A 27,994-nucleotide genomic window follows, 5' to 3' on the forward strand; every position below is an offset into this window, starting at 1 on the left:
TTACGACCAATATTATTTTCGTGTAATACAATAAATCAACGCATTGAATCAGATATTATGTGGCATACGACGTTATTATAAAAACGGCGATGGTTATTGGTTTTCCGCTTTCCATCCATATTTGATATATCAATGAACGAATTGTTTATTACATTTTCATAATACCCACACTTACTGAGATAGTCCATTATTATAACACCTGGATCTTAATAGACAATGACTGTTTAAAATTTGTAGAATTAAATAGTTCATTCGTGTTTTGACTTATCTCGAGATCAACGATGAAAGAAACAACTGCTCGAATGAAATAGAACAGAAGAATTTGGTGGAATTCTATAAACTACTGCTAAACTCCCATGTAAGTAGATATAAGTCCACACACTTTTTCACGCGATATATTACGACCTAGTATTAGTTGAAACGTGTAGTACGTGTAAACTGCTATGTAGCAGATTAAAAACAAAACATAATCATTTCACGTATATTATTTATAATGGCAACTGAAATTTTACGATTAATAAAACAGTTGACAGATAATGACCCCTTCGCTACGTTATCGCTCTTACGAACTTTTTGTTAATACATTTTGTCCAGCAAAGTAAATACGTCAGTAAGTGGACCATTTAAGAAATTATTTTCACTAAAACGTTCGGAATGGCCGGTCGTGTTAGCAACTCTTAACCACTTTCTGCTAACGATTTATCTTAGCATCGCTAATAGAACGGGGGACAATTTATTTGACACCAACAAAATATACCGGCTGAGATCTAGTTCAAGGAACGAATCCACATGAATTGGTGAAGGTTACTTTTCCACTAGGAAATACAATTGTATAATATTAGTGTTGTATTTGGTTAGCATTTAGTTTTAAAGTTCCAATATGTTTTGTAGCTTTCTGTTTTATTGTATGAATAATATCTAATTAATTTATGCTAATTCAGTATCTGATTTCAATTAAAATTCAAACAATGATTGTCCCAGACGGGCGAATAGACGATACTTTTGTTAATTGTGTTCGTAGCCCCTGTATCGCACACAGCATTCACGATCGTTTCAATACATTTTATGGATAGACACGTCTCTTAAGCTGTTGTGTATTTGTATTTATTAAAGGAATGGCATCGTAAATATTTTAATATCTGTAAATAAAATTAGGAGCATTTTTAATACGACAGTCTTTTATTTTTTAAGTAACAGTTTCAAAGCTAAAAATGGAAAGAAAATTTGAAGTGAGACTTATTGAGATTCTCCTTTGCTCTCAATGAAACTACGATTTTCATAGGATTTAGCGTCTAAATTTTTCAAGAAAATTGTTCAAACAGTGTACGAGCTAGAGATTTGTAGTAGGTATTGTTATAGAAAACTCTTATAATAAGATATTTTTAAAAATAATCACAAAGAATATTATTGGTCAAACTGTAGTGATTAGAGAAAAAAGTTGACGAAATTACGACGAAAATTTATGTTAAGAGTAGTTGAATCATTTTGAATACCGGTGTCCAAATTATAATAGTGCTTTTAAGAATTTAATTTTATAATATCAAATATATTCTATTTTCCATTCGTAGATAAACAGGTCATAATATTGTTATTCGTATAAATATTGAACAAGATTAAACATTTTTCGAGTACCCTGGAGCGTTCGGACACTACGTCATCCGCAAACGACCCTTCCGATTTTATGGCTCACAAATAGAAAATAACAAATTCATTGCAACACGAATGTGACAATAATTTTTACTAAATATGTCTATAAAGCGAAACAATAAAATCTTAATACAGAAAGTTTCGCGATAAGCCTCAAATGGGTCAAAGAACAACGGGCAATAGTAGCCGTTGTCCCCGAGTAAGCAGAATTATGTGACATTATAATCCTTGATTGTCGACTTTTTATTCGTTTGTCGCTGTAACACTATTTCGTGAGACTGTTTTATGTGATTTCTGAATCAAGTGACTTTATTGTATTTGGAACTAGCCGTGACACGCGGTTTTGTTTGGTTTATTTTTATAAAACAACAGATGACACTTCGATAAATAAATTCAATATCTGGGACTCAACCATACTTACTAATATGTTGGAAATATTACTTCCGTTTTGGTGAAAAAGCTTATAACTGAAGGTTAGACGCTCAGGCCACTTGATTTGAGATTAACGCGTCTAGTTCTGCCTTGTTTTATCTTTAAAATATATATCATCAATAGATCTGCAAGACATTGTATCTAATAATATACTACTACGTCATCTTGATTTAAATTCGTAGTGTAAAAAAGACTTCTTCTAATAGTGAGACGTTTACGAGTTTTTAGGAAATTTTAAGTTAAATCAAAGGGTTGTATTTAGTATTTCCAATATTATATTGACGTCTGCGGGTTAAACAACTACTAATGGTACTTAATTTTATATCGGAAATAAAAAAAAGTTTTTTTTTAATTTTCTAACCAATAAATAATAAATCTTGCTTTTATTTCATATCGTTTGTAGTTTGTTGTTCTTATTTACTTTAACATTATTTTAATCTGGTATTAAATCTTTGATAGAGACTCTGTAAATGCCAAAAAAAAAATACAACAATCAGAAATAGAAATATATTCTATTTAAAGAAGATAATTTCGTAACGATTCAGATTCAGCAATTAAATTTCATATTGTGTCATTGATAACATGACAATTTCGTAGTTTGTCCAGTAGCAAATGAAGTGTAAAGGTATTCTGTTTAAATTACATATAAAATATACTTCAAAAATGATTCTTATGTACACGAAATAAGGAGTGATTAGTTTTATTTTTCGTATTAAATTAATGAATATCACATGCTTACATGAAAATAAATGGTTTCATACTTTACTAAATCTTCCAATATCTTTCTTATATTTGAATTATAGTGTGGGAGTTTGATCTTCTATCAGCCTACGTGATCAAATACTATGAAGTGTAGGAGGTTATACGAGTATATTAATACGATAACATTGAGAATTGTCTTATATTTGCTTAGTTTTTATTATCAAAGGACTAGAATAACTGGAATTTTGATCTTTTGTAGATATTGTGTACAAAAAGATATTGAATTTCAATTATACGAGACAATATTTATATATTAATTAATGTTTAGTTGAGTCTAATTATATAACATAAATAATATTCTTAAGAATAAACTTTAAATTAAAGGGTAACACTTATACTTATGTAAGCTGGTTATAAAGCATTGGTAAATATATTTTGTAGAAAACGCATAAAAACTTTGAAAGGATTTTGAAAGCAATATTCAAGTAAGAATAAATTAACCCTTTTTAATGGGTTTCAGTATTAGTATCTTTCTTTCTTTTGAGATATTTTTTTACCAACGCATGTCTTTACAAATAAATTCAAAACAATTTTATTAAGCTCTTAGTTGAATGATTATTATTTATGAACCAGTAGTTGTTTTATAAAATTACTTGATGGTATGGTTTTGTGCAAACCCGTCTGGGTAGGTACCACCCACTCCACATCAGTTATTCTACCGCTATATAACAGTACTCAGTATTGTTGTGTTCCGGTTTGAAGGGTGAGTGAGCCAGTGTAACTACAGGCACATGGGACGTAACATCTTAGTTCCCAAGGTTGGCGGTACATTGACGATGTTAGGAATAGGATGTAAATTTCTTACAGCGTCATTGTCTATGGGTGATTGTGACCAATTACCATCAGGTGGCCCATATGCTCGTCCGACAAGCTATATCATAAAAAAAAATAAAAAAAAAATGAAACTGCATTTTTGTCGAGGAAATCATTTGTAACATTGAAATTTGTTACTTTTTTGTATAACAATAGTAAATTTAATGTATTTACTATCTTGCTTTTATATAACTATAGTATATCTAATGTATTTACTATTTTAGTTTAGAATAAGCGTCCAAATGAAGCAAGTCAGTGCTAATAGCTGTTAATAAAGTTAATTACCAAACCAGTATCGCAGCCGTTAAAACGAGAAGGATAAGTCGAACTTGACGCTTGACTAATGATTGTTCCAATTATGTTGATTAACATTATTATTTGAAGTTATCGCTGAACCAAGTAAAGGTGAATTGAAATTAAATCTATAAATATAAATTTAATTCCATACAAAAAAAGGTTGGGTGTTTTGATTTTAATAATTCGAAAAGTAATGACATTATCGCCCTGACAAATTTCTGCACAGCGGCTTATCTCAAAAGAGACTGTCTAACTAAGGACATATTATAGTGCATAAGTTTGCGTGAATACAGCTACACACTATACTCTGTTTTTCTTCTCTCTCATTAACCAATGGAGAAAAAGAGAAAAATGTTTAAGCGCCAACGGCTACACGTGCTTTCCGTGATACGACAGTGTACACACTTAGAACTTCCTGACGCCGGTTTGATATTTTTTTATAAGCAAAACCCAATATCTTTTTAGCGGCCCGATATGAACCCAGAAAGTGCGGCATTTTGTCTAGCCATTGGATTAACGTCGCAGTACCAAAACAAGTGTCTTCCCCTGGAAAGCTTTTTGACCATACGAAACATAATACTTACTATTATATGACGATATAATATATTTTGTGTCAATGGTAAATTTTCGCTCGAAATACACGCCGTGATCGATATCGAACAAAAGATAATGTGAAAGCGAATATTGCTTATTATTATTATATATTAAAGCACCTATTATGTTATGTCACTAACGAATGAATATTATACATAAGTTAAACCATATAGCGGATGTTATTTGGCAATTTAAATTTATAGTGACGTCATCCCCTTTGACATTCTCGACAATGCTATAAATCTAATGTCAACTCATTTGTCAAAATTAGCTGTGCGTTAAAGTTCGGATAACATTATAGACGCGCAAACAAAAGCCTCAAAAACAACAATATAAATATTATTCTGGTATAATTTGCTAGATACGTTTCTACGTGATATAAATACGTTCTATAATACATCTATACAATTGTAAAGAACAAATTATTTTTTTATATAATTTTAGTTGTATGCTTTTAACCTCGCGATGCATATCACGTTTTATCTTTCTATACAAATAAATAAGAATATATTTTTGCTATGCCTACCTAAATGCACTAAACGGTGATACATTGAACTTTAATCAAAATATGATTAACGACGTTTATATAATATTATCATGTATGTATGTACCTACATAGCTGTTTTCCGCAGTTTATCCCACTTTAGCTTAAGACAATAGATTTGATAAGTGTGAATTTCATGTCATTGTAATCAATTTCAACCCTGGAATATTTATACTACGAAAAATCGAGGCAAAAATGTTTTTTACTCCAATCGTTTTCAAAGAAATCAACTTCGAACAATCAAAACGAGAGATTCTCGTGCGAAGTCGTCATTTATATCATTAAGGCAAAATATACTTATGTTATTTAAGTACGCTCTTGTAAGTATTTTGCAAGTGACATTTTATAAGATCGAATAATTATAAAGGAGACGAAGAAAAATAAGCAAAAAATTAAGCAATTATACTTGAACTTTAAAACATTAAATTCAATACATATTATAGCTCATTTACTCATTGATATTATTAAACAAATATTTTGAAAATGATAAAAAGGAATTTTTATTACTTTTATTGTATTCTTTTTTATTTACAACAATTAAATCTATGTTGAATTTTAATATAATATTTTGAATTCGAATGAAATGTTTTTCGAACGCCCCGGAAGAAACGTTATTACAAAGTCTTTAAGACTTGCGGCGGAGTCGAGCCTAAATAATATAATAGCTTAAAATATTTTTATTTTATGAGTTGTTCATACGAACGGTGTTATCCTGTAAGCCCATGCGGGATATCAAATAACAGATTTTCATTGGTTTCGCCGGACTTTTATTTAATCGCGGCGTTCCATTTTATTTTTTTGTTCCCGATATAAAAAGGTATGCCGTGACCACAATTGATATTCTATTTTTGTAGAGACCGTGGGAAGATTTTTATGCACCACGATGGTTTTTTATTACAGTATTATTTTATCGTTTCTGATTGTTTAACTGTGAATGTAGATTTACAAAATAAGACCTTTTCATTGAGAATAAGATATGGATACGTCACTAACGACTGTTTCAATAAAATTAAACTATATGGTAGAATATTAGGTCTTAGAGAGAAAATTAAATGCACAGTGCTGTACAATCGCTCAGTATCTTGCGCGGGCTCCAATGATCCAAAAACTAAAAACATCGTCTGACATAGAAAGTGGTATACCTTGATATAAGTTTATGTGTCTACTACACGGACGATGGTGACGACGCTATCGGCAGATTCATCGGCCGAGCGGCGGGTGCTTCAGAAAGGACCATCCTAGAGCACAGCCTCAAGACATCTATACATAAACGCGACATCAGAGTCGCCGAGGCCGTGCTCTCTCTGATCAAACGCGGACCAGGACCCACTGGATTGTAGTAATTCGAACACATATACTGCTATATATTATTTATGTATTATTTATTATAGTTTATATATTATTTATTGTACATTAGTATATATTATTTAATAATAAATAAAAAAAAAATCAGTGTGGGCCACGTCTCCCAAGAAGACGACAAAAATGATTTCCAGCGAAGATCTGCTGATGTTTAGTATAAATAAAAACGCCAAAATGTAATTGAATATAAAATGTAAAAAAAGGCACGGGCATCTACGAGCCTGTGGATGTTGTATTTTAAATAAATAAAAAAAAAATATATAAGTTTATATCAAAACGTCGTAATTTCAACGTTCTTTTCTATCAGTGCTAGTAGAATACCGGATGGAGATGATGAATAAAAAAAAAATATTATATTGTTTTTTCAATTTGTAGGTACTACTGATAAACAACAATTATCAACATTTAATCTTTTATCATTATGGCATACATGATTTAACAATAAAATATTAATAAAACTTCTACGGTTTTTCAGTAATTTCATAAAGCTTGATACTACGTGTAGTATCAACCTTAACGTATTAATTTAAAAAAAAACTCTAGAACATCTGGTGTCTAATCTAGGCTTAAAATAAAACAAAATACATGTATAAGTTTTCGCTTCATAAATTTAAATAATAATTGGTTGTTTGAAATTGTTATCGCTTTGTCAGTTATTTCAGCATAAAATCATGAGCTAATCGCCTGATGTACCGATAAGTGCCGGCCCATTTAGTCTTAATGGCGCCGAAATTAAGTTACACTCAAATTGAGGCGTTCAACACTTCAGCGCTCGAGTATTGTTTGAAATGGGGGCGGTATTGATGTTGTTAAATTTTATTTTTACTTCCAAATTATGAATTGTAACTTTAAGTACGGGAGCGGCTAATCGTTGGAAATTAAACTTGGATATATATTTGGAATGAGCAAACGCGAATAATGGCTGATTTATGAGTATACGAGGGGAATTATAAATAGGTTTTTATATATGGATAAGAGAAAAGTTTTTAAAGGAATTACTAACATTTTATGTAGATCTCTAATAGCATATATCTTGGGCCAGGACTGGGTACAAATTTCGAGGATAGGAAATCACATAATTCTCTACCGGGTATTGAGTATCGAATATCCTACGAAGATTTCATCTGCAAAAAAGAGTGAAGATAGCAACCATAGTAATCCCATAAATTGCTGTGGTTATTTATCTAGATTAAAACAAATTGTGCTAAAATAATGTGAGTAGTAAAGTAATAATAACAGTAGTTCTCTTTTGACTCACAATTCTAATGTTCTTCACGAAAATGTTTATCACGTTTCCTGTCTGAAGTAAAGGCAATAAAACGGGGTATTTCATGTACGTTACCACTTAGATTCTAAACATTATATATTTCGTAATACAAATATGACGCAGTTGAAGAATAATTCTGTACGCAAGTACAAGAATTTCATTTTACTGTTCTCAAAATATAACACTCACGTTTTGTATTTACTGTTGTTTGTGCTATTTGTTTGTATTTGAAAACACTATGGGTTGGTTATTCGTGACGTGTCTCTTGTAATCGATTGAGTTAATTTCTAGAAAAGATTATTAGTAAATAAAAGTTACATATGACATAAAAAAATATATCTATTAAAAATTGAAATGGGCGGGTGGGTGCACTATTTGTTCTAGGAAAGATTGACAGTGAGAGTAACTTGGCAACTATCAGTAAAAATATCTTGAAGACCTAGACCGTAAGAAAAAAGGATTGATGATATCAAGAAAAGCCAGTGAAAATTAAATCGCAAAAGCAAAGAACACACAAACATGGAGCATGGAATTATAAAATATAATTTGGAAATTTGACATTATTAATCATTGCTTTTGTTTAAGTACAAAATAATTATAATACATTTACTATGCGATTCTAATTCAATAATCACGATGTCTACTGTAGTATTTTATTAACTTAGGTGAAATTGAAGAGGCTATAATATTAATGATTATTAATATATTTAATAAAATACTGATAGACTTTAGTACACAATACGCCAAACCGAAATACAACGTGAAATAAATTCAAAAAGTTTATCCTTTACACTAGAACAGATTTTTTCCTAGAAATGATAAAAGGATTTTATAGAGGTTCGTATGATAGTTACCAGTCATCAAATATGGCGCAGCAAAATAACAATGCCTCGTAAGACTGTATTTCAATTTAAAGGGTGAGTGAACCAGTGTAATTACAGTGCACCGGCGATAGAGCTTTCCCAGGCCTGTCTGGGTAAGTACCACCCACTACTTACACTACCGCCAAACAACAATACTTTGAATTACGTTGTCCTACTTTTAATTGTTAGTATATTTTTAACGTCTTGTTCTTAAAATATTTTTCAAGTTAAAAGAAACATAAATTATTATGAGAATTTTTGACTGCAGCGTGACTGAAAAAGAACCAGAATGTCATTTGTAATAAAAATATTTGACGGTCACTTCATTCAAAATCTTTCATGATACCTAACTAAGCTATGCCGAGTCAATTCGAAATGATACTACATAAAACTGCTTCCCCCTTCACTATGAACGAGGTTAAGGCGCTTACTTGCGTGATTAGATGCGCCTTACAAATATACCCTAAGTCGGCCCTTGCGAGACCCACGGGGCTTACATAGGGTATCTCCAAACTATAATACTTTGACGGTACCACGCTACTTTATACACTATCGTCGTCATTATATAATAGGAAAGTGATATTGTTTTAAACTTTATTTTATAGAAAACTGAAGGAAATTGATTTATGGGTAGTTTTTTTTAATTGGCACGTATCACGTCTTCAATTAATCTTCGCAACTTTGCACGACTACAATTGAAGCTTATTAAGTTTTATAAGATTAGTGATACGATATATAACATATAAACTATAACACAATCAGTGTCAAGTCAAGTAACAAGAAATTGTGTTGCAAAAATGAAACTGCTGTTGCTAGTTTATTACAGTAAAGTAACAGCCTGTAAATTTCCCACTGCTGGGCTAATGGCCTCCTCTCCCATTAAAGAGAGGGCTTGGAACATATTTCACCACACTGTTCCATTGCGGGTTGGTGGAAAGCACATGTGGCAGAATTTCAATGAAATTAGACACATGCAGGTTTCCTCACGATGTTTTTCTTCACCGCCGAGCACGAGATGAATTATAAACACAACTTAAGCACATATATATAGTGGTGCTAGCCTGGGTTTGAACCCGAAATCGTCGGTTAAGATGCACTTGTTCTAACCACTGAGCCATCTCAGCTCATCTCTAGTTTATTATACAAAGACTTTTAAGATCAGGTCCTAACTACGCCTTCATACTAAATTGATAAAATTACAATATATATCAGTTCTTCATTGGTTTAAACCTGCATCATATCAAATTTCATCAAGTTCAGTTCAAAAGTTTAGTCCGAGAAGATAAGAGACAGATAGACATATAGAAAGAGACAGAGACATACTTTTACATTTATAATATTATACCGTAGGAAAGTTGCAAGTGCAATATAACAATAGTTTTTGCTTTAAAACGAACAAAACTCATTTAATGTCTCGTTTCTTAGTTTAATGTTTTTAATCAAAATGAAATTGTATCAGAAGAATGTCTCGCCTTGAAAATGTAGTGACCAATATGAATACAAGTTTCTGTTTCTATCGATACAACTTCATTAAAAGTCAGCAAGCAGTTCCTTGCCACGTTTTGTCGTAGTTCGAAGCTTGGAAAGTTTGAATGAAATATAGCTGAGCGGTATTTTACTTTGGATAGATGTTTATATTTATTTTAAAAGTGAAGCGATAGTTGGAGATTTGTTTTATTTTGAAAGGAATGGTTCTTTTTCCTTTTTAAACTTTATGTAGAATATCGTAAATCGAAACAGTTTTGATTTGTCCATATCGTAAAGTAGATGATTTGATGTTCTTAACAAAACACTGTAAAAGGTCTTTTGGATGTAATAAGCTGATAAGCAAATGGACGAACAGATGGAACTTTAAAAGATATTGATTTTGTGTCACACCAATACTCCTCCAATCTAAAGAGTTTTAATGTTACGTTCCTTGTTCAAAACACAACAGAACGAAATATTGCTGTTTGGCGGTAGAATGTCTGATCTGTGAATCATAGTATCAATGATTGATATGATAATGATTGATCATTGTCAGATTGTGATTAGCCTGTTTATCTATTCGCAAGATTAAACTAGCAAAAAGTCCGCGATTCTTAAAAAAATAGCCCAAAGTCAAAACGCTAGCAGTACTTACTCTCCCGTGCTTCAAAATCCTGGTAAAGCCATCCGTTCAGTACATATTTATTTTTCGGTTGTGTCGGATTTGTTCCTCATCGAATAAAAGAGTATGTTTATTGTATTTTTGAGTATGTATTTATCTTATGCACATACGTGTCTGTGTATCCTGCACAAGCAACTCTTTATTAAGAAAGGTGGACTAGACCAAAATCGTTCCATAAGACATAACATAACATCATGTAATATAACTTATTTTTTTGTGACAGATGTAATTTTAATTTTCATAAAAACAGCCTACTCAAAAAGAAACATCATTCATATTAAATAAGTTTTAAAAGTACAAATTAATAAAATACAATATGTGAACATTGAAAGCGCCCGCATTTTAACTGTTGTTTCCACAGCAAGGTAGCGTTGTGTCTGTATTTTTGTAGGCTTTAAAAATACCTACATTTCCTCACATAATTATATTGTCACGTTTTGACCATTACTTTTTAAAATATATATTGTAATGTACTGAAAATAAAAACGGTTTGAGAGAAAATACATTCGGCAGCACAAAATGTAATTAACAAGTTTATTAAAGCTCAAACAAAACTTTCATTTTATAAATTAAATCATTTAATAGAAGAACAATAGTTCATGACCATATTACTTTGAATCGAAACGTAATTTACTTTAGACAAAGTTTAATAAAGCTTAGAAAGTCTAATTAATGCGTATTAGAAAATGTACTACCGTCGTAATACTGTTAGCAGTTTTAAGAATTGAGATATTTTTCATTTCAACTCCATTACTTGCTAAATCTTATAGAAGTCAATTTTCCTCATTTGTTCTACCCGTTTTTTCTGAAAAACCAATTGATTAAACTTTCTCAATAATATAGTTTATAGTTGCAGGACAAGCTTAGGCTTTATTTATTTTAATCTAATTAATAAATATTAAATATGTAATAATATATGTGTATTAGGTACATAATAAATTATCGGAATACCTGAATTATAGTTATGTGCATGTATAACGTATAATATTTTGATAAAACAGTTTTACTGTAAAATTTTGTATGCAAGTTTGCAAGTCACACTAGTTGACTAGTGTGACTTGCAAAGTAGTAGAGTTAGCGTGATGGGCACTAAATATATTTGAGGAAATAAATAAAGTGATATATACTGATATAGACGTAATCATGATCATTCTGTGAAATTCAATTATTTAAAGGTTCAAGAACAATAAATATAAACATACGATAGTAACAAACAGATTAACTGATAGTATATCAGTCAGGGGCCAGCTTTCAATAGAGGTTCCGAATGGGGCCATTATAGCGAATTTATAGTAGTTTGAGGCGGTCCATTGTCCGATTGCGACACTTTTGTAAGCGTTTCCGTGCGTAATGTAGGATGAAAATTATCTTAGGTGAACACTGCCTTACCAAGTGGACTGAGGATTTGCCTTTCAAGGGGCACTTAGGGCAAATGTAGTTTTCTTTTATGTTAAATTGATTGAAATAATTTGTAATTTAAGTCACATTTAGGGTCACGTAATACCTTTTCAAAATTTTATATCGAGAGAATTACGGTCGATTATGTAAACGGAAGCTGCGCAACTAAAGAAAATATTATAATAGAGTTATTTCTTCCAACGTTTATTGTTTTATTGATTACCAACAACGTCTTATGTTACATAATTTATGATATGATATAAATTTTATAGTAAGATCAACAAAGGATTACATTAGGATTATTTTTGTATGTACTTACAATAGTCATATTTCCTCTTAATTCTGAAACAAAAAACCATATTTGCTAAGTACTAGTGGAGATTGCATTCCTCTTTAGTAAGAGTAATTAATCTAGATTTACTACTTTATTAATGATGTAGGATACCATATTGTACAAAATTTAACCTGAGATATATGTATGAATATTTAGAATACAAATTAATTTAAGTGGGATTGTACGAGATAAGGTTGACGCATGCAAACTTCATTTCGAATAGGAACTTTGGCAGTTACCTGATAAAGTACGACTCTAGTGTCAGCGTGAATTGCAATATAACTTTAATTTTTATTACGATTGTATTAAATGTGACTAGATTTTTTTTAGTAAAAATGTTTTTTTTTATCGACCATTTCAATTGTTATTTCACAGGATCTACTTTACAATTTTAAGTGCTATAGATAAAAATAGAGTTGTGCTTGCCTAGGTATAACCTGCAATATTCGTTAGATATACAAGTTCTAAGATTTGAACCATAACAAACGATCAACAAAAAATAAAAACTTTTTTATCACTTACTGTGTAATTTTCTATTGAATAATTTTGGCTGTTTATATTGACATGCATAGATGTTTATTAATATGCAAATAAGGGTGTGTACAGGATGTTATAGAAACAAATACTATGTCCCTTATTGAGTTTGCGAAGTGAGAAACTGTTTTATTAGTTTATCTTTACTTTTGTTTATGTAACATAATATTTTGTTAGTGCTTCTATCCAAATATTAAATATTATTTTAGTTTGATTTATACATTGTACAGCAAAAGTAGTTTAAATTTAGACTGTTAATATTTTATTTATTCATTAAATCAGTATTACGGTCGCGTCTCCAATCCTCATCCGCTAACCTACTGACCTATCCTGCCTCACGATCACATAAACTAGAAACAGTCAGTCTGCCATCAAGTGACCAATTAACTCATCACTTAGCACAAAACCGTGTAGGTTTTGTGCTAAGTGATAAAATCTGCTAAATTAATTTATCTAGTAATAATAATTACGTAAATTTTAATCTTAGATATATTGACAATACCATTAAATCGAAACAAACTTATACAAAATATTTTGCGGTATATATGTAGGAAATACCCAAATGGCTTTCCATTGATAAAAACCGTTAGCGCCGATATGTAACGAGAATCGAATACTTGGAGAAACTGAGTAAAGTCAGGGCAGGATGCCAGACTGTTGGAAATCTCTGTTACTAGTGCAACCGTAGTTCTAACTTCCAACATAAATTACGACTCAAACTATGAGTGAGCAATATAGAAGTTATTACTGTCGGTTTACGACACAGCAGACATATACCTCAATACGTCTATGTAATAGTATAAAATGTTATGATATCAAGTTTTGACTCAAGATCTCTCAACCGCTATCAGTAGCGCCACTCATTTTAATTACAATGTTATAATGGGGTACATTAATGCATACGCCAGCATTGGATGAACCACATTTGCGTCAAAATTTTATATGTATAATTGTAATTAAATCATTTCTACTATATAGTGCACTATGTATAGTAATTACAATAATAGAGTTTTTAGTAAATTAATGGAAAGAAGATAACAATCATGAACCTGATGCAATAATTACACACTACACAGACTACTACTACACACATCGCTTAACCGCTCTGCTATTCTTTAAATAAAAAGGTCGGAGTTCTTTTTATAGTCTATAACCATTTACAGTCGATTTCATATCAATTCTTTGGTATGAAATCATCATCAAATTACGATCAGATACAAAAATCAAAAAACGTGTAACATACCGAAAAAATCAACATGAATTAAACTATAGTTTGGTCACTAAGGGCATATCCACTCTTTTAGTCAACAATGAATGATATTAAAATTTAATAATAAACATATATTTTTTAATTTTTAATTTATTATACTTATTGCGTTTGGAACAAATTATTAAAGATTTTATTGAAACGTCTTTTTTTACATAAACAGGTTTTTTGTTTTATTTGCATCAAAAAAGTTTCATTTCAAAATATTTTATTTAAATATCAATTTTAAAGATGACACCAATTTCGTTTTATAAAAAATCGACTGCAAAAGTAAAATGGTAAGACAGAAAAGAAAAGTGCAATAAAAATAAAACGATTAATACATGTTATCACGACGGCTCCGCTATCAGTGTGGACAAACACTACCGTAAATTACAACGTTGGCGTGCAATACAGAAGTTACTACCGTCGCTTTATGACGAGATAGAGTCACTATCGTCTGTACTCAATCCTAGTTTAAGTTGTACCGCAGATAGTTTGCATGTTATTGCCGTAATAAGATTTGATTTCTGTATAGTTTTATTTCTATATTCCACATATAAAATATATATATATATAAATAAACGCAACTCCATACTCATGTTATTTTAATAAACTACATACACTTCCACTTCTTTCAGATATTAATTATATGAGGATATCTTGATATTTTAGAATATAAGTTTTTAATTATACTGTCATAAATTAGTATAGTACGAAGTCAAATTCACCAGTAAAATTGGCTTTTTTATTGGAAGATTCAAACACAAAATGAAGGCAATAAGCGCCCGACACCTTGCCTGTTCCCGAGCTCGAAATGAAAGATGCACCCTGTGCTCAAGATTTTTCTGCTTCCATATTTGTTTGAGGGCTTTCAAAGTTTAATATTTTTTAAGAATCCCAGCCGTCTTTGGGATTTCTTTTCGTTTGCTTTTAGTGCAAAAGACGCTGTTCACTCCGAAAGTTTTACCTAAAATTGTGCGCTTCACTTCATTTTAAGTTTCTGTGAAATCCTTTGCGAATAAAATTTTATAATGCTGCAGATGTATAAATTTCAATTTATTAAATTGTATACACACTCCAAAGAAGTAGTAGTAAAGCAACGCATTAAATTTTTCCCATCTAATCATGAAAATTTATTAGCGTTTTTCTGTTAATTGACGTAGAAAACTATAATTGAAATCGGCTTTCCCTATGACAATAATAACAGCCGAAGCCATCTTTTGTAAATGGAACGAAATAATTTGTACCCGTATATATATATCCGGTTTGGATAAATAAAACCAAATATATTTCAAATTATTTTCGTAGATATTACATTTAATATTTACTCCACAAATATACGTTAAGCTGAAATAATATTTATAGTACATCAGATATCGGAATCCGAGTGATCCGTGACTGTGTTCGTATTCGAGTGGCATTGTATTCGTATATACACATTCCGATCACGTGACACAGTGCGATTCGCCTCGAGTTTTTGCCCTCATACATATTGCAATAGTGACATGCTAAATATTTTATACGATTTTGTATTGCATGGATGTCCGATGTAAATCGAAATATGTTCAAATAGTTAAAGTTGTACAAATTATTTCGAATCGACGATTCTCTTTTTTTTATCATTCGTTAAAATAACTTTTAAATTGTTAAACAATATTGAAACAATCGAGTATTCTGTAAATTAAAATGTTTATTTAAAATAATTATGAATGCAAATAAGTGGAATTAAATGTTGCTCAAAATATACGAGAGGGTAAACTGAGTCAGCTTACCTACTATTTAACAATACTACCGTTGATCATTGGTAGGGGCTTCGATCGTAGTTATTTTTTGAAAAATATAAAGAACTTTTTCGTTTTCCAAGCATGATACACAAAGGGAAAACAACTATTTTGTCTTTGTCTATTTAAATAATAAATAAAACATTTATAATATTCGTTTATAATTGTAACCTGATTAAGAAATGATCAGTGACAATTTAAAGATAGAAAAATATTGAAAATACAATTTCATACATTTAAGTATCGAACATTTTATTCGCTTTAAACTCTTTTAACAGTACATTTACAAACACAACTTTCGTTTGAAAGATTTTTATTGTGTAAAACTAGATTTCGAATCGTCGGAACTTAAAAGATTAAACAAGAGTGATAAGTGGGGCCAGTTCCGATAGAGCCCCTATCTGGGGCCATTTGTTCCGACTGAAATAAAACGACTCGCTGTCTGCAGTACAGCGATACGATGCACTTTTCTGTTTTTATACACAACGCCATTCAATATAAGAATACAATGACTGATGACTACTTGCAGGATTTCTTGTTTACTATTGTTGACTACGCGATTCATTCATCATTTATAAATAAACCAGCTCGAGAAAATCTGTTATGCTTGAAATATGTAATGTTATGTTAACTCACTCGTATATTATATTATTTCCATATTACTTATGCTATAAATTTGATAGCTCTTTAATTTATTGAAAAAAAATATTATTATTGTTTATATATCATTATTTTCTATTACACGGTTTACAATAGAGTGAACTGGTAGATATCTTCACTTTCGTAAGGAAAGAAAATTATCTTTCCTCCTGGCAACCTATCTCTCTCTCATTTCTTTTTTCTCTCTGTCTCATTCTATTAAATACGTTTTTTTATAACAATAATTTTTTTTTCATTATTTTTGACTTGGGATTTTGGAATTATTATTTTATCTCTTTATGAATACTTAAATAATAATAATTTAAGTATTAATAATCGATTTCAATTTATTTCGTCGTATCTATATGTTTAATACATAAAACACAGCGAAATCAACCGTTAAGTGCAAATGAACCAACCGAGTGACGTATGATAAATCTCTCTTTTTTGTAGATATTTGAAAGTAGTATTAGACTATAAATATTACAAAATGAAGTTGCTTTCATTTTGTATATTCACCTAAAAAGATATAGGTAAGTATATACAACGGATTTTTATATGCTGTCGCTATTAGAAAAACAATGCTATAATATATATAAGCTATGAATTGTATACATATTTTGAAGAAAATGGCAGAAAGACGATGATATAATTGCTAATCCAAAACAGTTTCAGTAATGAACGTAAATTACAATAATACGTGTCTTATCTTATCTATGTCTTATATATATATCAAGAAACCGTAAACAACCCATTCTGCTTTGCCAAAAATAAAACGAAAACAATGTAGCCGGAGCTGACAACAAAAGAACCTCAGATTGCACGGTGTGTGATTTATTTGGTGCAATATCGCAACCGCAAGGTGCTTTATCATAGTGAGACGGTGGAAAGACCGGGGCAGTACGCGAGACGTGTTAGAAAAACAAAAGAGAACCTTAGTGCAAGTACGACGCTACAAAGAACTTCATCGCTGTCATTTCCATTTTGCAACTGCACCGCAGTACGTGGTCATGTACGGGTTCTGAACGAGCGATTTTATTATTTTATTGGTTGTTCTTTATGTGTTCTTAACACGCACATATTCATTTGTCAGTTTTATGCATGATATTAAACTTACACTGCCTATTTTCTTGTTGATGGTGTAACAAAGTTGGCCGAAATTTAGTAATATGAATGCTTTCAAATGTAGAATTGATTTTTTGTAAATTATACTTATAGCTACTTGGTAAGTTTTCGGTTTTAAAATACATAACTTTTATCTCATTTTCGGTTTTAGTTTATTTGAATGGTGACATTGATTTTTTAAAATGTTATATTTAAAACGGTCAGCCGTTTATTTATATTTAAAAACTGTCTTAACATTTTAATTTTAAATTATTTATTCGCTATTTCAATGGCCCCACCTCAAGTAAACGCCTTTCGTCAAAAAAAGGCAAGTACATATTGCGTTCCTATTTCCGGTTCGGCGCACGCGTCACATTCCGACACTCGGGTAATGGAGACTTTTTGTTTATCACCTATTTTTGAGGCCGATTATGAAACATTTTTAGGATAGAAACAAATAAATAGAAGTAACTTACTGATTTATTACGAACAAATATATATAAGTTCTTAATATATATTGCATATAAATGACAATTTCATTGTGGATATTTAAAGAGGTCAGTGGCTAAGCTATTTTTATTAATTTAGCTTTTTCACAAATAATTTTAAGATGGAAGCTTTTCTCCCCTGATTAAAATTATGCCATTATTAATTAGTCTCTCTAACACTTTAATAAGAATCGAAGATCTTGTCTCATTTTCCTAATAATCCATGCCATTTACCATCAAGTAATCAGGAACATATAAATAGTAATCACAGTCAATCATTAACAATTAAACATTCTCTGGATAATTCAAACTATAATGCAAGTTTTTATACGAGAATATTTTTTTAACAATTGACCTAATTCTATGATGGAAGTTATAAAAAAAGTAATACTTCGTGTTTTGATATATTCATGATTATATTATATATTTATGATCAAAAATAAAAATTAAAATAAGTTTCTTATCGAATCGAATTAAACTCACAACAAGCAAATAGCGTAAGCAAATCTCATTTTTCATTAAATAAACAACATTAACTATTAGAGGAAACAAAGAGCGCTCTTTTATAACTATTTAACGTGCAGTATTTTAGTCCTGAATTATGTAATTGCGTTAAAAAGTATATAACAGTTTCAGCTGCCGCAACGCATCCTGCAAATGTTACGGCAGCCTGGGAAAGTTCGTCTATACAGAAATTACGGCTAGTAACATTTTTGTTAGGCTAAACACATTATGAACAACACGCTCGCTAGAATTAAAAGGTAGTATAATAACGCCTCTAACTTTCTCGGTTGAATTATTGGTTCATATTATTATGTTTTGGCGGTTACTAGTTTAGATTCTGTTTGTGCCTTTGTTGATTAGTTCGTTTCATGCAAGGCTATCTCTACTTAGTGCGTTAATTATTACATACACCATCTATAATGCCAATTTTGATTTGAATATAATATCCTTAACAGATGGGCTGTAGTCCATTTTCTATTCCCTTGGTGGGGCTAGAAGTTGAAGCTGCAGCTTACTACTCAGTACTTTATGGTGTTGTTGTGTACTCAGTACTTTCATGTTGAGATATTTAGTATAATACCGGTTTGCCCTTGCCAGGTATATAAAGTAGGTAATTGGTACTTTTTTTTTCCTTTTTTCGATTTCATGACCTAGGTTGAACATTTAGTTCCTTTTTAGTATATTATTTATGTCATTTTACAAGAATTACTAATCAAGTCGTTGTTAAGTCTTCATCATATAGGTCTCTTCAAGTGCACGCCACTGTGGTCTTTCTCCGGCTACTCGCATCCAGCTCCTGCATGCCGTCTTATCTTAAGTCTTCAGGAATGTAAAAAAAATAACTTTTAAGTGTAAAACGAGTAGTGTTTTTCTTTATAAGTATTAAAAACTAATTTGCTGTTTACAATTTTAATCCGAAATCTTACATTGCTTTTTAATTAACTAAATACCTAAACTTTGAATGTGACTTCTAAGTGTCTGGGTTTTTCGAACTCTTTAATGAGCTCATATGCTTAACAGTATTCGTAGACATCATTATAAACTTTAAATACAATCCGCCTATTAATACATAGTCTAAAGCTCGTCGTTCGTCGTCAAAAAGCTGGATATATAATAAGATAATAGTAATTTAATAATATATATTAATAATTTTATTTCTTAACACATTTATTTATTCTTATATATCATTGTTATTACATTAGCCTGTTATGATACGTTACATCGTGCCGAATTCAAATCCGGAGATTCTTTTTTATTCTAGTCATGTTCGATTTTTAAATGTCTAATAAGTCCATTGGCTTATAAAGATTTCGTGTCACGTGTTTCAACACTATATGAAACAAAAAATAAACAAAATTACAAATGTTATAATATAGTTTCACAAATTTTATTTTATTGCTAACAATAAACATTCAGCACATATAAAATGATAGTTCACTATTATTGCAAAATTTCAGGTATTGTTACCGGAATTATTTTAGTATTGAATCATATAGCTTCAATATACTATTGGTATTTACGATTCCAAGTAAACCTAGATATTACACTGTACTATTCTATAAATTTATACACAAAATTTTCCAAAGCCAAAGCTCTGGATTTAATTATTAGGTATTATAGGTTTAGTAAATGGTAATTTGTGGTAAAGGTATCTAAGAAGTTGTAAGCCTTACAAATTCCTTACAATGTTGGTGTTAGACTTTTTGTGACGTTTTAGTAATGAGTTTTGTATTTGTTCGCAGGTTTAGGAGTCTTGCCAGGTGTAAGCGGGGGAGGGGAGACACGGGCGGAACGGCCGTACTTCGACGACGTGTCTCCTCGTAACGTGTCGACGGTCGTCGGCCAATCAGCTGTTCTCAGATGCCGCGCAAAACATATAGGAAATAGAACAGTAAGTAATATACGTTATTTATGCTTTGGGTATAATAAACTTATTCGCATATTAGTCATGAAACAGAACATCAAATCGCTAAAACAAGCTACAGTTGTGGAACTACCTTTAATAGGTCGGCATTACTCTATTTGTCCGACCATTTCGATAGTGGAAGTTATATGAGAGAATTTCGTTACATCCCAATTTTGAACCACGGATTGGGCAGAGAAAAATGTTTTTTTAAGAAAAAATCTGGAAATAATTTCGATTCGAGAAACTTTTCGATGCTATATCGCACCTCGGATATCACGTAACGTTGTTTGTTCTGATCTCTTCGAACACGTAGGATTATCGTTAGATTTGAATGATATTAAGAAAATAAATCCGACTGTATTTATGTACACATTTATGTACCTACTATAACTTGGTTTAGATGTAAACATAGTTCGGAAGGCGTTTTTTTTTAATTTTCATCAGCTTCAATTTACTTTCATCTTGACAATTTTATTAGGCATAAAACTTTACTAACTTCATTTCAATTTTTGCCTCTAGGCTTATAGCCTTGGAAACTTTAGGGAATACAACTTAGATTAAAATTAAGATCAACTTCGTTAAGTTGACCTCGAACTGAACTTAATCCGACAATTTTGGTTTAATTTTGTTTATTAATACTTTAAATTTTAAATTAAGCTATATTTTATTAATTGAATCGATCATTCTATTAAATACTTTAATTATATTATATATAATTTTAACCACATATTGGAAAATTTTGCTCTGTACATAATACATCAAACAGTTAATAGAAACATATATTTAAGACAATTTGATGACTTTGACGCCTAATTATTGTGATAGAGCATAGTATTGTGTGATAAAAAATTTAATAATCTATCGATATTGGTTTCGTATTATCAATACGACAGTAAAACTTTAATAAAGAAACTTGATCTGTTTAAGGGGTCGAAATCATCAATCAAAAATTACAAAATCCAATCATTTTTAATGAGATGGACTGTGTATTTTTTTAAAAATTATACAGTAGAGAAAGGGTTAACAACTTGGTCAAAATCAATCATAAATAAATCAAATTTATAAATATAACATTAACCCTTCACCCAAACTTATCTCGACACCTGCAGACTATAAAATATCATTTTTCAACGTCGATCTCATTGGGTCCTCGATATCCCTCCTCAGAGCCGCTCCACTGACCGTCATATTAATGGTGGAGGGATCTACGACCCATTTCGGGAAATAAATAGCTCTCTGACATATCCCGCGATGCATTATAATGTATTGTTCGAGATGAATCGTTTACATCATCTTGTATAGTTTTTTATTATATTTGACATAATCGTATATTTCATATTATTTTTTTTAACGGAATATTTTTACTTATTATATGACTGTAAAGGATTTCAAAAATAATGTATCAACTTAAGTCTGTTTTATGTGAACGAGGTGAAAAAGTCAGTTTTCACTGAATCCTTATTTTAAATTAATTATTCTAAGCAATTTTTAAGCTAAGCTTTTATTTTATAAAATATTCAAAACTATAGTAATTCATTATTTCCTTTTAACAGCTCCACGATTTTTATTCGAAAAAATATAGTATTGATTCACATATAAAAATGCAATTGAACTATATTATCAAAGCATTATACTATATCATTGTCCTTTGATGCGATACATGATTGTTAACATTGCAGAGAAGTATTTTTCCATTTGTCAAAAAATAAAGCATAAATACTCACATCAGAAAACAGAAATGTACTAAAAGCCTTAGCGACACTGATACTTTTATGAGATATATTACAAATCGGATTCAATTCATCAAATGAGATGCAGAATTAAAGTGGAAAAAATATTTCTCTTAGGCCTTACTTAATTTTATTATTTTAAAGGCTGTAAAGGGGGCTCGAATGCTTCATCTTGCTTAATTACGACGCAGGCTTACGAAGGCTCACTTGGGCTCATTCTAATTACGTTCAAAAACAAAACCCCTACAAAGGAACGAATTTATTTTCTAATTTCTCTAAGGCATCCGAATTAAAAATATAATTTCATAATTTAAAAATATAATTGTGGGTGTGCTATTAATCAAGGTCCTCCTTTTATTAACAAGATATGAAGCGTCTTCGAATAAAGCAGAATTTCTTTCCTGTCTGAGTCAAAGTCAAGTAAAAGCATAATCTTTTTTCAATATAGAAGTGACTGCGCTTGCTTTTAGATAGTCAAAAATCTACCACCGGTTCGAATTTTAACATCACGGACTTGAGAAGAACCGGCGAAAGAATCTTAGCGAGAATTTTTAATTTTTAAAGTATTATTGAATCACTTAAAATATATTTGGAATAAGTACTATAATTTGTTGGATTATTCGAATACAAGAAAGTAATGACTTTGATCTTATGATGATTCTTAGAAACCTGAATATGAGTACAGCTTTTACGTCGAAACCTGTCATCTTATATTAAATTGAAATTAGATAAAGAACATAACGTTGTAGATTAAAGAGTTGGCGGTACATAGGCTGGGTTAGCAGTGGTTTGTGCTTCTTGTATTGAACGTGTGTGTGTGGGCTGTCTTCTTATGACTCTGGCCAGACGAACTGCGTAGATCTTTAAAATTATGCAACGGATTTTAATGCGGTTTTATTAATAGATAGTGTGATTTGAGAGGAAGGTTTTGGTGTATAATACGTAGACAATATAGTTAAGAAACACCGATAATTTTAAAAGTTTTTAATGTGCTGTCGTAAATAAACCAATTTTGTATCAACACAATAGTATCAACATTGCAGCCGCGCGAAGCCGTGGTCGGCCTCTTGTATTTCATAAAATAATAACAGTCTTTAGGAATAGTAGTATGATACTTACTATATATAGTATGATAGTATGATACGATAAATCATTTCTTAAAAAAAAATGTATTCAACTCGTATTTTATTTTAGTCTCAATGTACTAATCATAGCATACATTGTTCTAGGTATCTTGGATGAGAAAAAGAGATCTCCATATACTGACGTCTCACATCTTCACCTACACGGGAGATGCGAGGTTCAGCGTGCTGCATCCCGAACCATCAGACGACTGGGATTTGAAGATAGATTACGTTCAGCCACGTGATGCGGGCGTTTACGAATGTCAGATCAATACTGAACCGAAAATCAACATGGCAGTTGTCCTAAACGTCGAAGGTGATTAAAATGCAAATGTGACTTGTGTAGATCTGCTTACGTGTGTGTGATTTATTTTAACGAACTTTTCACCTGCAAGGCAATCCATTATCAGCAACTTTTTATAGAATTTTAATCTTTATTATATCATAACTATCAAAATATCATTTTTCATTTCGTATAAGAATTATTCCTAAGTATTTTTTTGATACATTATTACTATAATTTATAATATTTTCACTGTACAATTTGTATATACCGTTTAAAATAGGCATAGAAATTGTTAAAAGTATAATACATTTAAGCACGAATTTTTGTTTGTTGTAAAAATATATTTAGTCGGGCGTAGGACCATCAAGTATTCTGCCGCTAGGTAATACTTAGTATTATTTTATTCCCATTTGAAAGGTGAGTGAGCAAGTGTATCAGGCACAATATAATATCTGAGCTTTAAAGTTAAGGTCGCATTGGCGATGTAAGGAATGATTAATAATTATTATTTACAGCGCCAATGTCGGTATACGGTGGTTACACAAACAACTATAATAGAACAAAATTAACTTATAGAATAATTTGGTTCTTGATCTACTGATCTGTTTTTTGCGAATGTACGAATGGTATGTACAATTATTGTTTTTTTTTGACATGGCGCAATGCATTCGTTGTGATTTTTTGTCACCTCACAGAAGACTTGCTTATTAAAGTATGAAACAAATGCTATAAAATCTTTTCAATATTTCTTCGCTTGGTACGTTGAGCATGTTCCTGGCGTCACGAACAAAATATTGTTTATCATTTTAATGATATCATCAAATTCACAAAGTTTCGCCCTTATGTAATATGATGATGTAATCTCACATTCATCTCGCCATATTAGGAGTGGGTATAACGCTGGTTACAAAGTGGTCGCAATTTCTCTTAGCTATATTCGGTGCACCGCTGGGCTCCAGCCAAGCGCGTGTTGCGAATATTTTTTGATAACACATAGCTGGTATTCAGGAAAGTTTTATAAAGAATACTTTTCACTTAGACGTAACATAAGGTTTTGGGATTTATTCAAGTAAGAATGTGGATTTCGTCTTCAAAGCGTTAATACGCAAAAATGACTTATTTTTCTGATAATGTAATATGGATGGATTACAACTACACTATTTTTGATGATATATTCCCATAAATAGCTTCAATATTTAAGCTGTACTACCTAATTACCGGATAAAACGCATCATGTCTTAAGGAAGTCTAAGTTTTCATTTTCCTAATTTGTAGTTAGCACCACCTGAAGAATAATATTGTTAACAAATTTGGACATCAAACAATTTGGAACAGCTTGATGACATAACTTCTTATCCTATTTATTCTTAATATGATTTGATTAAGAATCACTTCGATACTGTTTATATTTACAATTGTTCATTCAGTTCACGAGTAGGCCTTTTATGAGACAACCTATTAAACAACACTGTAATATTGAGCAGAATTTAAGATTCACGTTCAACCTCTAACATAAGATTAAAACTTAATAGCTATCTTAAATAACAACGGTCCTCTTTATTAAAATTGTATAGCTTAATTAACAAAAGGCGGCTCTTCAAAAATATAACTAAAGTTAAGTCAAGAATGTGAATATTAAGCGTAATGGTGACAATCTTAGTGACCCAAATATTACAGACATTATATATTGTATTTTATATTTACAAAAGTGGCCCAAATAAATGCTTCACTTACAATAAGAAACCCTATGAATTTGATGGGATCTTTTTATTATTACTATTTATATCTTGATTTTATGAATGTGGGAAATAGTATTTAATATAGTATTGAATAAAATTGGACTTATGCCATTGAAATTATTATAGTCCTGAAAAAATATGTTCAATTAAACATATTCACAATCCGTTCGATATTTTTCAAGTGTACCGAAAATAATATAATTTCTTGGTAATTCAATGAATTAAAATGTAAATTATACAATTAAAAACACGGCATACAAATTTTAACCACTCAAGAGTTCTTGGTAAGTGTTCGCTTCGTTGATCACTTGTTAATACTTTAAGCTAATATTGAGAGTTATTGAGGTGTTGGAGGAAGAATTATTTCGCTCAAAATGTAACTAATTTGTACTTAACTGAATTCAGGAATAAATCTGTTAAAAATTAATACGAAAGTATTTAAATTTTTGTCTTAAAACATAAGTAGAGTAGAGACATAAATTTCAACCCAAATTTGCACGCTATCACCACTTACCTCAATGTGCCATCACAACAGACACGCGCATAATTTTTAGGCTTGTTGAATTAATTGGTCAGTAGCTGGTACATACGAAAAGCGCTTTAGTTGTTTTTTTTTATCTTTCTCGTTTGTAGTAATACGAGAGTCATTTATCAGTACACGCTTCACTACCAGAAATATATCAAGCGTGCCTCTCAAATTCTGCTCCAGCCAATTACAGCGCTTGTTATGCTGAAAAATGGCGAATGATAGCAAAATGTGCATAAATTTCATACGCAACTATAAACCTTCCGCTATCGTATTTCGACCTCTCATTAGTGCTTCTTATATTACATTTTTTTATTAGGTCTTCTATTCGATTTTTATTATACATAGGAACTGAACCAGGGACTCAATTCACTTGATTTTTGGATTTTTTGGATTGGTTTTCCATTATCAGCAGCAAACCTTTTTCGTTTTCTACCTTTGACGACTGATAGGCACTCACTTCACCGCAACTAATTTCAATGTGTGCTATTTCTATATATATGTTAGTTGTTCTCCCAAAACAAAACTAATTAGACTTAACAAGTGGAATGCTTTTATGTAATGAGAACCTTAAAAATAGATTGAACTGACATGCTGACAACTGACTGCAGGATACAAGATTGAACTTATACCAAGATTCATTAACACATATTTTAATACAAATAATAAAACAAACATTATTCGCCTAAATATCATAAGTTGACAAGGTTAGACAGACTTACAGCTTTATCAGATTATAATTTAATTTTTAAGCTATCATCTTTTCGCTCCCCATCTTCTAAACTGTTGATCATTAATTTATCAATATTATTTACGAAAATCTTTTTAAAAATAGATTTTTAATCTACTAATAAAAAGTAAAATTAAAATTCTAAGTTAATTTCGAAACGACGTATCCTTTCGCTCGGCTATTAAGGTCATATTCTGTTTTGTATTCCTCATCCCTCCCTAAGCTGTTGTCTTGTGAATTCCAGATGAGTCCTACACCCCCGCGCCTCAGCCACCGGTCCGATCCTCAGGTACTCTCAATTCCTCTATTACGTTTTGTTTATTCATTAGTCCTCAATTAGCTTCAAGCTTTTATTCCTGAGTACCTACTATGCCTTTTTTATCCCGTAGAACATTTTTACATGAATGTTTGATGTATTTCGTTTTCAATCTTCTCGACATTAGATCATCTTAATTTGTATTTAGATAATTGGTTTGAAGCTAAATTTTTATGTATACCTTTCGTTTGTGCCTCAGAAATATTGATTTCATCAAGCGGTAGGTCTTGTACAAATAAAATATTTACAAGCAACAGTAAGTGTTACTTGAACATACATTTATATATTTACTACAATGCTTGCATGTATTAAAGCATTTTAAATATTTTATTTTAAGGATCGATTTAAACACGTTAGTTTTAAAAATAGACGTTACATTCTTCTCAACTTAGGTGAAATATTCTAATGTACTTTATACTCGTATATTGAGAGATTTCTCACCGATGTCAGACACGTCTTAAAGTTCAAATATGGACAGAATAGTACATTTGAATCTAGAAACTTCACAGTTGACTACTCAACTGAGCTGATATTTCTGCAAAATTCGCTTCAAATACACAAGCACTAAGGTTCATATTTGTTTGTTGCAGCTGCGGCGGCAACCATCTGGGGCTCTCAGGATGTGTACGTGAAGAAAGGTAGTACGATATCTTTGACGTGCTCAGTGAATGTTCACTCGTCGCCACCCTCAAGTGCTTCTGTTTTATGGTGAGTTTCTTGTTTAAACCCTGTTTTCCATTAATGTATTTTCATTTCAATTATTCAGTTTCATTTGAAATCTTTTAGCCGTTTATGACAAAAACAAAGACAATTTTATTCTGCCTATTTTATACTGCTAGTAAATAGCTCCTAATAATTAAGTTCAATATATAGGTT

At 30.9% G+C, this 27,994-nt stretch overlaps 1 protein-coding gene across 2 annotated transcripts in view; it reads left to right on the forward strand.

Moving 5' to 3' along the window:
- LOC124534737 (T-lymphocyte activation antigen CD86-like) overlaps positions 1-27,994 on the forward strand; it is a 220,800-nt gene that overhangs the window by 189,562 nt on the left and 3,244 nt on the right. The window contains exons 4-7 of one of the 2 annotated variants that reach the window (XM_047110730.1): positions 20,504-20,652; positions 23,627-23,837; positions 27,047-27,091; positions 27,709-27,826. In XM_047110730.1, the coding sequence (XP_046966686.1) occupies positions 20,504-20,652; positions 23,627-23,837; positions 27,047-27,091; positions 27,709-27,826 (523 nt within the window). The remainder of the gene's footprint in view (positions 1-20,503; positions 20,653-23,626; positions 23,838-27,046; positions 27,092-27,708; positions 27,827-27,994) is intronic. The other variant, XM_047110731.1, reaches the window with a different exon arrangement.

This window comes from Vanessa cardui, chromosome 13, assembly GCF_905220365.1.
Source record: "Vanessa cardui chromosome 13, ilVanCard2.1, whole genome shotgun sequence".
NCBI lineage: Eukaryota > Metazoa > Arthropoda > Insecta > Lepidoptera > Nymphalidae > Vanessa > Vanessa cardui.